Genomic DNA, 16,290 nt, shown 5'->3' with positions numbered 1-16,290 from the left:
AGAGTACCTGGAGAAAACCTATTTGGTTACCGGGACAATGTACAAACTCCGTGCAGACAGCACCCATCGTCAGGATCGAACCCGGGTCTCTGGCACTGTAAGGCAGCAACTTGACCGCTGTACCCACTGTGCTGCCCATCTGGTATAATAAATTCTGATCAATGTCAATAATATATAATATAATATATATTAATAATATCATATATTTTATTGTCATTGCACATAAGCGCAACAAGATTTGGTATGCAGCTTCCATCCGATGTCATAACATCAATAACTAATAAAATTTAGATTTAGATTAGTTATTTATGTTATGACATCGGATGGAAGCTGCATACCAAATCCCGTTGTGCTTATGTGCAATGACAATAAAAGATATTATATTATATAATTCTGATCAATGTCAATGTTAAATCAAGAAAATTACAAGCAGAATTGTTTTGTTTCCTTACTAACCGTTTATTTAATGTACACTAGGCCAGTGCTTGATTTTCAATTCGGGTGAACCAACTAGAATTGAATTTTACCTGTGATATCCAAGGATTAAATATTCATTACAGTTAGTGACAGAAATTATAACTGGAATTAACTGATGGACATTATTGAACAGAGGTGCCACTTTGCAATAACTTAATTGTTCACTAAAATGATGAAAGAAGTAGAACAAAAGCGCTGTGGCTTTGATAATAATGCTTTCCCTATGTGCTATAGTCGTACTCTGAGTTCAGGGAAACTGATAGAACATTTTGAAAAATCAGGAATAAATGGGCTGGCTTTAAGTACAAACGAAAATCAAATAAACTCTTCAGTCACAGGATCTTCAACCAGAAATTTTAACTCTGTTTCTCTCCCTATATTTGCGGCCTGAACCTTTGAGTAGTTTCTCTGTTTTTAGTTTGTGCTTTACGTGACATTAGATCTAACACAAATATTCATCTTGCATGACGCATTTACTGCCATAATGTTCTTGGTCGCGATTTCTGTTGTGGTTTTATGAATGTAAATGAATGCTTATCGCATACTGATCAGTTACATCCCCTGTGGAAAACTGAGCAGGTTGGCCATGAAACTGCTCATGCAGAAAACTGATAGAAACCATAGCACCTACTTCATTCACAGCTTTTACCATTTCATAGTTTGGAGTGTACACATTGCACAGGTTATAATTTACAATTTGTTTTACATCTATGATATCATAAGGTTAATTGTAAACAGTAGTGAGTTATTATGCCTTTTGAATGTATTACACTGGTGATCTGATGACATCAATGCTTTCAGTGTTTTTTTTTTCAATCGTGTCCTTATTTTGTTTTTGGTAATTCTGTTCAAATGGGTCAGAGGGAATTACTTTACTAAAGGTTAATTCCTTTTCATTTTTTTTTATCATTTCCATCTTGTTCTTAAGATATGGTACTGGACAGATGATGAAAATGAAGATGTCGCAAGCAAAATGATATCAAATGGAAACCACACGACGACAAAGGTCACAGGATTGAAAGGCAGCACATTTTATTACATGGTAGTCACAGCATACAGCAGTGCTGGAACTGGGCCTGCCAGTCCTCCCGTTAACGTCACAACGAAGAAACCGCGTGAGTATTTCTTTAATTGAGTCTTGTTGAGTCTCATTGTAACTCGTTTTCATCTAGCCCACAGTTAACAATGGCCTGTTTCCTTTATCATCATTACTTATTTGCATATCTTTCATTCATTTGTTCTATATCACTCTATATCACCATCTATATCACTTGTTTCCCTTTCCCATGACTCTCAGTCTGAAGAAAGGTCTCCACCTGAAACGTCACCTATTCCTTTTCTCTAGAGATGCTGTCTGTCCTGCTGAGTTGCTCCAGATTTGTGTATCTATCTTCGGTTCAATCCAGCATTTGCAGTTCCTTCCTGCACAATAACTACTGATGTTACTTTCAGTGGATCTGCCAATATATGCTTCCAGCTGTGAAAAGTGTCTTCACCCAAAATGTCTTCACTATTTTATAAATAGTTTTTTGCACTGTATTTATAAAATAAATTTGAACAAAGCCTCTCCTAACACAATCGCTGTTTCAAGTTCAGTTGTTCAATTTAGCTTTTTTCCATTTTTCTCTTATTAAGTATAAGCTTAGAGTCAAGCAGCATGGAAACAGGCCCTTCAGCCCAACATGCCCATGCTGACCATCAACGCTAGCCCCACCTGCCTATGTTTGACCCATATCCCTCGAAACCCATCCTATCCACATACCTGTCCAAATATATTATTTTAATGTCCAAATATCTAGGTTTGGTTTATAAATTGAAAAAAAAAGTTTAGAAGTTGCTTTTATACAGTAAGTTGTACGAATCCATCTCAAATGGCAAGGTTGTATCTGGCACCTAAATCCAGCATCATCCCTGCACTTCCACCTCTCACCATCTTAAACCCCTACTGTGTATTTTGTTCTCATTCACTGATGGATTTTACCGACTCATTGTTTTCCAGCACCAAGTCAAGCACCTGGAAAAATAAGGTGGGAATCAGCGAGCTCCAGGGTTGTCCTAAACTGGGACCATGTCAAAGCAATGGAAAATGAATCTGAAGTGACAGGATACAAAGTAAGCAAATGTAATCATCTGTAGGAGTACCTGTTAATTATTGAATGCATATCATTTCCAAAGAAAATTATACTATCTTGACTACACTTCTTCACAACTATCTTGACTACACTTCTTCACATCCTGCTTTCTGCATAGACTCGATCCCCTATTCCCAATTCCTCAGTCTACGCCGCATCTGTGCCCAAGATGGGGTGTTCCACACCAGAACATCTGAGATGTCCTCATTCTTTAGGGAATGGGGGTTCGCCTCTCCCATCATAGATGAGGGCCTCGGTACCCCACAGCTCTGCCCTTGCTCCCTCTCCCCCTAGTTGCAAAGAGACAGTCCCCCTAGTCCTTACCTTCCACTCCATTAGCCGTCACATACAACACATAATCCTCCAAAATTTCCGTCACCTCCAACGGGATCCCACCAGTAGCCACATTTTCCCATCTCCTCCCCTTTTTGCCTTCCGCAGAGACCGTTCCCTCCGTAACTCCCTGATTAACTTATCCCTTCCCACCCAAACCACCCCTCCCCAGGTACCTTGCCCTGTACCCGCAGAAGATGCAACACCTGTCGCTATACCTCCTCCCCCGACTCTGAGACAAAACGCAGACTGGGCGATCGTTTCATGGAACACCTTCACTCAGCCCACTCATCAATGTCTATATCTCTCATTTCCCTTATCCCTATCCAGTCTGAAGAAGGGTTTCGGCCATTGTTCCTTCCCCCACTGCCGGTTCATATGCTGTCAGGTCAATTGGGCTGTGTGGTGATTAGGTGCTTTTAATTCCCCAGCATGAGTATTCTTCATAATCGTAACGAGATGCAGCACACAATGGCGATCCGACGTGGGGGGGACCACTGTTCGGGGGGGGGGGGAACAAAAGGGGGAACCGGCATAATTTGTAACTTTGTCCGTAGATGGCCACGATTTGTATACATTGGGTAAAGAATTTCACTGTGCCTTGTCACATGTGACAATAAAGTATACCATTTCACCCCTTTTTCAACGTATCCTATCCAAACCTCCATCATTCTCCCAACATTCCCATCAGCGTCTTGCAGGTTTTACCACGCAGCTACGTATTATAGAGTCCACTACCTGAGCAACTACACATTTCAAGGGATGTAAGAGGAAATCAGGGCATACAGTGAAACCACATTGTCAAAGTGAGAACATGCAAACTCCCCAGAGTCTGCACTGGCGATCGAGATTGAACCCCTGAAGCTGAAGCTCTGTGAGAGCAGCTCAACTAGCTGCATAACTGTGTGGCCCCAATTTCAAGAAATATCAAGTTGACTTATCCATTGATTCATTAATTCAATAGAGTATTTCAAGCAAATGTGCACATATTGGAAATGTGCACATTAATGACAATCATTAAATTGAAGGATGCACACATACACTTGCAGTGCTCTGAATTTATCACCATCTGAACAATGCTCTTGTCTCCAGATGTGTAGCAACTAAAATGAGGTGTGCAGTTTATTATTTTTAACAGGAAAACCTAGAATTGTATCTGCACGTGTCCATTTTTCTTGCACAATCCACACGTAAAAGCAGTTAGATCAGACCACTAATCATTTTGAGGTAAATCATGCCAATTGAGAAAATGGACTTGGTCTTCCTGTATGTAATTCACTTTTACATGCCTGTCAGTTTCCGGCATTATGATGCAGAGGTACGATAAATTTAGTAACCAAAAATAGGTAAAATGCAATTACGAGACAAAAGATCTTGAAAATGAGTGTTAATCACAATCTTCTCCCTCAAGGATGCTTGGACAATTTTTTTGCACTGTGGTTAATTAAGAATACTCAGTGGGCTTCCGTAAGTTAGGGTGAACATTTCCCACTGGAGCTAAAGGAGCCATTAGAAAAATCTCAGGCAGGAAAAATAAATCAGGATAAAAGTGTGTATAGAAGCAAAATGATGATTGGGGAAGACAGGTTGGATTAACAACATTAATTACCTTTAAAGGAATGAAATGCTAAACTTGAAAAATAAACTTTTTCCGAGCCAAAGTTGTGCAGCGGTATTTATAACATGACATGCTGTTACAAATTCTCTTTATCCTGAAATCATAAGACTTCTGCTGCTGCCTTTGGTGGGAAACTAATGAATACATTTTAATGCCTTCAATGCCTGGGTTATCATCCAGGCTCTGCTTTAATGCTCCATATGGAGAACTGGGCTATTCTCAGAAGGACGCACGTTTAACTACACTGTGAATGCCAGAAGTTGCTGTCTAATTTCCGGAATTATAATACTGTTAGCCCATCTATTATCTAGTCAAAATCCAGATCATTTTTATCTGAACAGGGAAGAGTTTTTTATTTCTCGTTGTGCAACCAACTAATGTTGGTACATTTCGCTCAAATCTGGCTGGGATATTGTATTAGAGGTTTTAGATAGGCACGTGAACTGGCAGGTGCAATCAGCTAACTTGGCATCATCTATCCTGAGCTGAGTAAACCTCAATTAAAATAGCACGTCAAGGGATTTTTTATGAACATATGAGAAAATGTGTTTTTTTTTATTCAACTGCATATGAAGGTTATAAGGAAGAGGAGTAGAATTAGACCATTCGGCCCATCGTCTACTCCGCCATTCAATCATAGCTGATCTATCTCTCCCTCCTAACCCCATTCTCCTGCCTTCTTCCCATAATCTCTGACACCGTACTAATCAAGAATCTAGCTCTGCCTTAAAAATATCCACTGACTTGGCATCCACAGCCTTCTGTGGCAAAGAATTCTACAGATTTACCACAGATTGTATAAGAAATTTTTGATGCATTGCAAAAGAACTTTGCAATTACCATATAAAGACAATTTGTATGGAAATAGGGCGCATTGTCATCTAGCAACACAAGATACAGAATTCAAGTCTAGAGGGCATAACCTTACGGTGAAAGAGGCAAAGTTTAAAGGAACTAGCGGAGCAAGTTTTTTTAAACTCATTTTTTGGGGTGCCTGGAATGCACAGCCACAGGTGGTGGTGGAGGCAGGTACTTAGTGGCATTTAAGAGGCTTTTAGTTTGGCACATGGATATGCGGGGAATGGAGGTGTATGGATCATGTGAAAGCAGAGCAGATTAGTTTAGCTAGAGCATTGTGTTTGGCACAGTCATTGTGGGTCAAAGAGCCTGTTTCTGTGCTGATTCTATCTTCTATATTCATTTTCCAATTTATATTTACATTCATTCAGGAGAAGCAAAACAAATACCTTGTGGGGTCTAGTCTTGTGAATAATTCCTAAACTTTTGCAGGTTTTGTACAGAAACAACAGGCAGAGCAGGACAAAGGTGATAGAAACCAATAACACATCTGTGGAGCTTCTACTCCCCGATGATGCTGACTATATCATTGAAGTGAAGACCTTCAGCGATGGAGGAGATGGAATTAGCAGTGCTCAAATCAGGATCCCCAGAATGTCATGTGAGTTACATTTTTCATATCATACAAACTATAATTATTCAATTTAATAGGGAGCAGCTTCTATTCTATTCAAATGCACGTCTTTGTTCTGATGCAGCAGTGTTCATTTTGTGTCGGAGTGCTGCCATTAGAGGGAAGAAAATATCTTGTCACCTTCTCATTGATATGTCTTTGGGTAGTCAGAACACAGTTTACAACACAACACTAATTGATGTCAGGTTACTGGCTTCAAACAGAGATTGAGACTGGAAAATGGAAGTGTCAATTTTGTTGGTTTGAACTGATATGGTATTCCATCGCTAAAACCAAAGCACATCAGCGTTAAAATCACACGATGGTGAACAAGTATGCAAGTGTTGCATTTGTTAATGTTTATTTTAAGTGGGTTAAGACCTCCGTTAAAATAGCAGGTCAAGGAGTTTTTTATGAACACACGCGAAGATATGTTTTTTATTCTGCATATTATTAAGAAACTCATGATGCATCCCAAAAGACCATTTAAATTTCCACATCAAGGCAATGTGTATGGAAATAGGGCAGTTTGTAATCAAGCAACAGAGGTGTTGGAGGAACTTAACGGGATGAGATAGCATCTGTGAAGGGAATGGATAGGCGATGTTTTGAGACGAGACCCTTCTTCAGACCCTGTCTGAAGAAGGGCCGTGACCCATAACAACACCTGTCCATCCCCTCCACAGATGCTCACATGATGTTTGGGTCCAGACCGTTCTTCAGACTGGATTGAGTTCTTCCAGCACTTTGTGTGTTGCATTATATTTTCTGCATGTAAAGTGAACATAAACTGCCAACCAGTGCGTTTTTTCCAACCTCAGGATGCTGCAGAAGTCCAACGAAACAGAACATAATTACAATCTAACAAGTCATTTAGAGTCAACTTCACTCAATGGCACCAAATTCTACAGGGATGTGCCAGAGTACATTCCTCTTATTTACACATCAATGTCTACCCCATGCTGCACCCGACCACCCAACAGGACATTGAACCCAGAAGTGTGCCTTAGGGTTTGGTGCCAGTTTCAACCACATAATTTGTTTTACACATTGGTACTAGAGCATCACAGAGATCATTGGCACCAAACTTCCTGCTGAATAATGCTAATCAACATTCTTACACAAAACAAATGATCTTGTGTCTGAGCTTCGAAGTCTGCGGTTGGCAGTTTAGTTCACATCACAACATCCATTGGGTCATTGCATTGGTAATTATTAACCATTTCCTTTTAGATATAATTAACATTTTCAGCCCATGATCTCTTTTCCCTTCCAGAGTATATTTCTGTTTGTAATTCAATTTGCTCAAAATCCACCTAAATTTTGGCAAGACCTTTGAAAACAATACCTCAATTGAGCAATAAAAGTATCCCTTAAACAAAAAACAGACCTTTTAAAGCATAATTGTCAAATACTTTTGTAGGTCCAAGAAAATGTGCTTTTGTACATAATTTCTTACAATTATCCTCTGTGTATTTCTACATCCATTGTTTCCCTTATTTATTCCACTAAAATCTTGCGCTGTTCACATCTTCCTAATCAAACACAGTTCCCCACAATCTTTAAGATAGACACACAATGCTGGAGTAACTCAGCTGTTCAGGCAGCATTTCTGGAGAGAAGGAATAGGTGACAATTTGGGTCAAGATCACAATCTTTCTTCATTTAAAACACCTTGCATCATTTGCAAATACCAATGGCACAAAAATAATTATTCGTATTAACATTGTTTTATTGTTGTCACTGGTGCCAAGACGCGGTGAAAAGCTTTGTTTTGCATGTTATTTAGGCATTGTGTCACTCATGAGTACATCGGGTAGTGCAAATGAGAAGGTAAACAGAGTACAGAATATAATGATACAGCTAAAGAATAAGTGCAGATAATATAACATGCAAGGGCCAGAATAGGGGAGATTGCAAGATCATGGATTCATCTTTAGCACATGAGAGGTGCGGTCAAGTATCTGTCAACAGCAGGGAATATTCTAGAGAGTTTATTGTCATGTCCCAGATAGGACAATGAAATTCTTGCATTGCTGCAGCACCACAGGCTATTGTAGTCATAAATACAGACCAGATCAGTGTGACCATATATATATACATATATACACATCAGTAAACAGATAAAGTGCAATAGTCTGTTATAATTCAGAGTGTGTTTGAAGTTGTGTTTAATAGTCTGATGGCTGTGTGGAAGTAGCTGTTCCTGAAACTGGATGTTGCAGATTTCAGGCTCCTGTACCTTCTACCTGGTGGCAGCAGGGAGATGAGTGTGTGGCCAGGGTGGTGTGGATCCTTGATGATACTGGCAGCCTCTTTGAAGCAGCGACTGCGATAGATCCCCTCGATGGTAGGGAGGTCAGAGCCGATGATGAACTGGGCAGTGTTTACAACTTTTTGCAGCCTTTTCTGCTCCTGGATGCTCAGGTTGCCGTACCAAGCCGCGATGCAACCGGTTACCGGTGGAGGTTCGAGAGAGTCCTCCTTGACATACCGACTCTCCGTAATATTCTCAAGAAGTAGAGGCGCTGATGTGCTTTCTTTATGATTGCACAGTGTTTTGGGACCAGGAGAGAGATCTTCAGAAATATGCACGCCCAGGAATTTAAATTTCTTGACCCTTTCCACCATCGACCCATTGATATAAACAGGACTCTGGGTCCCTTATCAACCCCTTCCGAAGTCCACAATCAGTTCCTTGGTTTTGCTGGAGTTGCGAGCCAGGTTTTTGTGCTGACACCATTTGGTCAATCGGTCGATCTCACTTCTATACTCTGACTCGTCCGAAACTGTTCTTGAATTTGGTGGTATGTGGTTTCAAACTTTTGTATTGGCTGCCCAATGAGAGAGAGGAGAAGAGAGAATGACTGGGGTGTGAGTGATCCTTGATCATTTTGGATGCTTTTCAGAGGCAGCACAGATTACAGAAGGAGCTGATTGGGGTGGTGGAGGGAGAGGCGGGGTGAGACAGGTTTGCATGTATCACGATGAAGGTAGTATTACCACTGTATACTTTATAAAAATAATTTTAAAAGCATTTTTTTTTTAGCTTTAAAATTAAACTGCGCTAATGTTTACTTCCGCACATCTTTGTGATAAAGATGTACAAAAGACAGATGGATCTAGATGGATTGGATAAGCAGACATGATGGATAGTTGGGAGAATGCTGACTTCATGCAAGTCTTCAATTGAATGATAATTTAACTGGATGTGTTCAGGCAAATCCTGTGCCTTTTGGGATTCTGGTCGTGTTAACCAAAGATCTTATAGCGGAGATCTTTGGTGTTAACTTTATAAAATGAACTTAGATTGCCTTGTGAACAGAAAAATATCACATTTCTTCAGCAGATGATAAAGGTAAAAATAAGCGGATGAGCAAGTCTTGGTCCTTTTTCTGTTCTTACACAAAATATAAATATCTAAAGCTTGCATTTATACATCTTCTAGTAACAACATATCTCGGTATCATTAGTATATTATTCATTTTGCAGTACTGCTGCTGCCTCACAGTGCCAGAGACCTGAGTTTTGAATTGAATTGAATTGAATTGAATTGAATTGATTGAATTGAATTGAATACCTTTATTGTCATTCAGACCTTACGGTCTGAACGAAATTTCGTGCCTTCAGTCATACATACAATCATACAATAATAAACAACAATAAACACAAATTAACACCACCACAGTGTATCCTCCAAGCACCTCCTCACTGTGGTGGAGGCAAAAATCTTAGGGTTACTGTCTCTTCCCTCCTCTTCTCCCTCTGCGCTGAGGCGATTCCCCACCGGGCGATGGCACAACAGTCCCGCGGCTCACCGAACCCCGCAAACGGGCCGGTTCAAACACAGACGGTTCGCCCGGGGGTGGTCGAAGCTGCCGCCCTCCAGTCCAGCACACGCAGCCGCTGGCCCGCGGCTGAACCCAGGACTCAGGTCACCGCCGCCAGAACGCCGTCCCAGCCCCGAGCCGGATCGCCATCACGTGAGTACCGTTCTCCCTTGGGCTGGGCCACTCCGACGGGAGTGCCGTTCTCCCTCGGGCTGGGCCACTCCGACGGGAGTGCCGTTCCTCCCTTGGGCTGGGCCACTCCGACGGGAGTGCCGTTCCTCCCTTGGGCTGGGCCACTCCGACGGGAGTGCCGTTCCTCCCTTGGGCTGGGCCACTCCGATGGGAGTGCCGTTCCTCCCTCGGGCTGAGCCACTCCGACGGGAGTGCCGTTCCTCCCTTGGGCTGGGCCACTCTGACGGGAGTGCCGTTCCTCCCTCGGGCTGGGCCACTCCGACGGGAGTGCCGTTCCTCCCTCGGGCTGGGCCACTCCGACGGGAGTGCCGTTCCTCCCTCGGGCTGGGCCACTCCGACGGGAGTGCCGTTCTCCCTCGGGCTGGGCCACTCCGACGGGCCACAGCCCCCCGGGAGAGTCTCTCAGCCCCGCGCCAGGCCGCTCTCACGAGAGCGCAGTTCCAGCCCCGGGCTGGGCCACCCTCACGGGAGCGAGCTCAGGGCGAGTCCTGTCAGCTGCCTCCAGAGTCTCAAGGTCGCCAGCTCCGCCATTAGGCCTCAGCGTAGACGGAGGCAGAGAAGGGGGATACGACAAAAAGGTCGTATTCCCCCGAAGGGAGAGACAGCAAGCCCCGTTTCACCCCCCCCCCCCCCCCCCCCCACATAAACACGACCTAAAAACCAAAAACGTAACTAGACAAAACGAAAAAAACAACACAAAAAAGTAAAAGACAAACGGACTGCAGGCGAGCCGCAGCCGTTCCCAGCGCCGCCACTTCCGGTTCCGGTTTGATCCTGACTATGAGTGCTCTCAGTGCAGAGTTTGTTCACTCTCCTTGTGACTATGTGGGTTTTCTTCGGGTGTTCCGGTTTCCTCCCACATTCCAAATACGTCCAGTTTTGTAAGTTAATTGGCTTCTGCAAATTGCCCCTAGTGTGTAGGATGCGAAACTGGGTTAACATAGAATTAGTGTACGGGTGATCGATGGTCGACCTGAACCCGGTGGGCCAAAGGGCCTGTTTCTACGCTGTATCTATAAATTATAATCTCTAATTCATCTCTTCTAGGCTTTAAATTTATACATTACATTATACATTGTACAATACATTATTCTCAACTAGTGCAATGATATACGTTACTAATACAATGCTATACTATGAATCAAATGGTCTGATTCACAAATGTCCTTCAGGGAAGAAAATCTGTCATACTTACTGGAAGATCGATGTGGTTAGCCTTTAGTGGTACTCTGATGTAGCCTGGCATGCCCCATGGTTGAAGGGAAATTAGGGATAGTCAATAAATGCCAATCAGGCCTGCAATGATCCTATTAATGAATGAATAAGTGAAATATGGATTTTGATCAGGATGGAAGCACACATAATGATTGCTATGTGTTATGTTGTTCTCTCTCCATTACTCCATACATAATTTAAGGCTAGGGATTTCAACACCTTGTTTGTAACTGACAAGCATTTGGTGATTCGGTAATGTACTGTCAATTAATTAATAAATGGGAAGACGCCTTGCAATGCCAGTAACTATTGGAACAGTTAGTGATTATTATTGGCAAGCATTTCGCATGCAGTCCCTATTCTGAAATGAAGAGTAAAAAAAACAAAGGGAGTTCAAGGAAAGTGAAGAAAAGTGAGAAAATGGAGATGATGCTTAATAAAATTTAACAAATGGAGATCGTTGATTTTTGATCCAAACAAAGCCAACAGATCTTTAAGAAAAAGGCTGGAGTAAGTGGGTCAGGAGAAAAGGAATAGGTGACATTTCGTGTCGAGACCCTTCTTCAGACTGAAACATTTTGTGTCTGTCTTCGGTTTAAACCAGCAACTGCAGGCCCTTCCTATAGATCTTTAACAAAACTGTATTTATGTAGATCAAGAGATCATGTGCAGGCAGGAGCAAAAGGATATGGGCTCAAATTAAGAACGGACTTCTATTTTCTTCTGCCAAAAGTTGGGCAAAATCAAACAGCACCATCCTGTATAAAACAAGTATTCAGAATTTATTTCATTCCATTCAGAATCTCTGGTTAAAATTGAATTGAATTGAGTATGATTTGTAATATTAGGGTTTGTTCACCAAATGAGCAATGAAATCTGTGCTACATATTGAATTTAATCCGTAATAGATTAATCTATTCATGTTGCTACTCAACAGACAATATGCTTATGAATGTGATTTTCCTCTGAATAAGGAACACAACATAGGGTACTTGTTTAAGGTGAATGGGAGAAGGTTTTGTATTTGCCTAGGGAGACACTAACTCTCACTGCTTTTCCTGCTGATTTATCCAAGTCTATTCAGGCAATGTCCTATTGCTAGTTCTGAAGGACAAGTGTCTGTTTCATATTCTATTATAGAGAGTTTGTCACTGGAATGGATTACAGTAGTCTTTTGTCTCATTATATTCTTTCCTCAGAGTTTATCTAAAATAACTTTGGCAGGCATGCTATGTAAGATTGAGATAGAATTAACACAATTTTAGTAATATTTCATGAATTAGAAGAAATTAAGCAAACAAAAATGTTATACATTCCCAATCTAGACAATTGGGCAATAATTCAAATTATTGCATCCAAAAACATCCCAAATCTTGTAATGTGCTCATGTCAGTTAAACTGGCATGAGCATTTTATTGGCATAGTTTATTGCTGCTCCCAGGATGTTTTACAAATCAATGAGATCTACATGTACAGACACGTTGCCCTTAAAACCAACAAAAAATTAAAAATAACTAAGGATGCTGCAAATCCAAAAGATTATCAGTTTGAAATGTTAACTCCGTTTCACTCTCCACAGAAGCCTTCTGAGTATCTTTTTGCTTTTATCACATTGCTGTAGATATCTGCTGTGTAGTTAATGGGGAGGGGTGACAAGAGGAGAGGTGGGATGAGGGTTGTCACTGGAATGAGGAGAGGCACATACATTGGGGAGGAGAAGGGAAAATAAATGCAAAAAGCATTTCCTCTTCCCCATCATGAACACAGCCCTCAACACTAACCACTCTTACTGAAACACTTTCTCAGATTTCACCCTCAGGTTAGTTTACAGAATGTTATGGTATAGTTTCTCGCAACACATGTTCTTATGTTTGGCAAATAGTTGTCAGTGTGAAATATGACAGTGCATGCTCTAAACCTAAATAGAACCTCTAGAATAGGGTATATTTTCCGAAAAGTGATGATTTTAATAAATGTTCCTCAAATTGGGGACAAATTGCCCACTGGGGACAAATTGCACAAATTGCTGACATCCAATATATATATATAGATTACATTGATTACACCATGTTAATTTATGTACATTGTGCAGCACAGAAAGAAGCCATGGTCCAATCACCCCATTCTTATGTTCTACCTCAACCTTTTTCCCTCAACTGTTAGCATAATCCTTTTTTCTGATTGCTCACGTGTTAATCCTGCAATGTCATAAATGCTGCCATAAAAATGAACTCTGGAAAGATTAATGGGAATAATGGAATTAATGGAAATAAAATTCATTTTATTTATATCAAATAAAGTTTTCTAAAAATCTATTGGATTTTATAAAGATGGTCATGAAGATCTCTGTAAATATATTTTACTGTAGCTGTGCAGTATGTCAGATCAGAATCCCTGATCTTTCAGCATTTGCCTCTACTTCGAAAACAATCACAAAAGGGGAAGGTTGATCAGCATATGAGACAATGTAAATGCAGGGCCGGATTTACCTATAAACTATATAAGCTTAAGCTTAGGGCCTCGAGGTCTAGGGGGGCCTCCGGCCAAGGCAGGACACCCACCGTTCAACTTTGGGCGGGCCCCACTCTCTATCTCTCTCTCCATCTCCCCCCGCTATCCGTGTCCGGGCCGCCGGGCTCCGCTCGCTCCTCATCCGCCGGCACGGTAGGCCGCCTTGCACATACGCATTGCTGCGGCCTGCACGTCCTCCCCCCTGCACATGCGCACAACCACGGCCAGCACATCATCGACCGCCCTGCGCATGCGCACTGCAACAGCAACTGGTCGGCGCCTGGGCACTTTCTCCCTCGCTTTGAAATGTGTGAGATTTGGCCGCCATGGCTGTCCGGTCTGCTGCCGCGCCGCCAGCGCTGAAAATCAACGCGGAGGGGGCCTCACAAGTGGAACAGCTTAGGGCCTCTCTTCATCTAAATCCGGCCCTGTGTAATTGGCAGGGCAAGATGCTGAGGGGGAATGGGACTGGTGGGCTTGGTCCTGGCATGCACTTGATGGATGAGATGGCCTACCTTTGCACTGCAATAATTCTCTCTCATGTGTCCTTTCTCACAAGTTGGATTTTTTTGTTGTTGTAAAATTGATTTTTTTGAAACGTGGAAATTTTGTGGCGTAAGGTAAATGCAGATTATTATAAATAAATGCCTAAAGTATAACACGGCCTAATATGAAAAATTATACAAGACTAATTCTTGTTGGGAAATGCTGAATGGCTTTCTCTTGTCGACAAAGAAAAGATCAAATGCGTTGATTTTGACATGGCCAGTTGCTTATTTTACAAAAAAATTGAAAAGCTCAGTCAGTGTGACTGTATTTTATGCCTGGCAGTAGATTGAAACATGTTGTTTAATATGATGTTAAGAACTCAATTAAACAGGCAAAATAGAATTAACTTAGTAGTTTATCAGTTGTGTTGTATTCCATTGTGGCACAGTTCTGTGACATTGCATTTTGTTCCAAAGTTTTGATGCAAATACCTTTATGGGCCAAATACAAGCAGGTGGGACTAACGTAGATGGGGCATCTCGGTCAGTAAGTAGGGCCGAAGAGATTGTTTCCATGCTGTATGATTCTTTAATACTATGACTATGACCTTTCATATGCACATATTTTACAAAACTGCAAACAGATAACAGTTTGCAAAAATATTCAATTCACCCCAAGTGAATGGAGACATTGCCTACAGTGAGATGCATTGTCAATTTTACAAAATTTCATCTCTGTGTGCAAGGCAGTGACGCTGCATGCAATTTGACATCCATTGTTCAATTCTATTGAAGTCAATGGAACTAAAATCTTCAAGGATTTACAGTAGTCAGGCACTATTAGCTTGTACGGTCAGCACAAGCAAAATGGGGTGAACAGTTTTTTTTTGCTCCTGTTAGTTTTATTATGACTTGATGATCTTCAATATGGAGTAACACAATGCTATTCTAGTTCATTTACAGTTTTTGTGATCCAGTTTACGCTTTAGTTCATGTTTTTACTTTCCAGCAGGAGACTAGACAGGTGGCCTCGCTGTTATTTTCAACCAGAATTTTCGGATCACTGAACTCACCCTCCCCCCAGTAGCATCATTTGAATTCCTCGCCTTCAAAGCCCTTTCCTCCATGACAGTCATCCTCATTTACCGGCCACCTAAACCAAACCCCTCCTTCCTATCTGACTTCACTGAACTCCACACACTTGCCTCATCCCTCTCCCCACGTCTGCTGCTACTTGGTGACTTAAATATTCACATGGACTCCCCCACCTGCAAGCTTGCATCTGAATTCGCCTATTTACTTGACAACTTCTCTCTCACTCAGCACGTCACCTTTCCCACTCATGACAAAGGTCACATCCTTGACCTGGTCTGCTCCACAAATCAACCGGTACTCGACCTCCATCCATGCCTCTTCCCCCTCTCTGATCATAAGCTTATACGGTTCACCATCCCTTTTCCGACACCTCGCCCCCGCTTCCTCCGAGAAATCACCTTCCGTAATCTAAAATCCATTGATCCCCACCATCTCTCTGACCTGCTCTCCACCACTCTCCCCCTGGACTCAACCCCCATCTCACCTGATGATCTCACAAACCATCTCAACTCCACCTTGTCTACCTCCCTTAACACTATGGCCCCCCTCAAAACAAGAACCGTAACTTTCAACACATCTTCACCCTGGTACACACCTGCACTTCGTAAACTGAAACAGACTGGTCGCCGACTTGAAAGACTCACTAAGAAATCATCTCTCACAGTCCACCTTGAAGCTTACAAACTCCACCTCACTGATTACAAAGATGCCCTCATTGCTGCAAAATCTGCCTACCTCTCCTCCATATTCACCGATCCCTGCCTAAACCACAGAACCCTCTTCTCCACAGTGGGCAACCTCCTCAAGCCTCGAGCCAACACTCTCCCTACCTCTACTCCGGATCTCTGCAACTCATTCCTCCACTTTTTCGCTGATAAAATCAGCACCATCTATCAATCTTTATCCCCTGTACCTGACTCCCCAGCAT

General features: G+C 42.0%; 1 protein-coding gene across 6 annotated transcripts in view; it reads left to right on the top strand.

Moving 5' to 3' along the window:
• Positions 1 to 16,290, top strand: part of cntn3 (contactin 3) — a 1,582,783-nt gene that overhangs the window by 1,528,640 nt on the left and 37,853 nt on the right. For all 6 annotated transcript variants that reach the window (XM_033036732.1, XM_033036731.1, XM_033036727.1 and 3 more), the window contains 3 exons: positions 1,406 to 1,592; positions 2,477 to 2,589; positions 5,851 to 6,019. In XM_033036732.1, the coding sequence (XP_032892623.1) occupies positions 1,406 to 1,592; positions 2,477 to 2,589; positions 5,851 to 6,019 (469 nt within the window). The remainder of the gene's footprint in view (positions 1 to 1,405; positions 1,593 to 2,476; positions 2,590 to 5,850; positions 6,020 to 16,290) is intronic.

This window comes from Amblyraja radiata, chromosome 18 (assembly GCF_010909765.2).
Source record: "Amblyraja radiata isolate CabotCenter1 chromosome 18, sAmbRad1.1.pri, whole genome shotgun sequence".
NCBI classification, from domain to species: domain Eukaryota; kingdom Metazoa; phylum Chordata; class Chondrichthyes; order Rajiformes; family Rajidae; genus Amblyraja; species Amblyraja radiata.
This window is presented reverse-complemented; position numbering and strand designations above follow the sequence as displayed.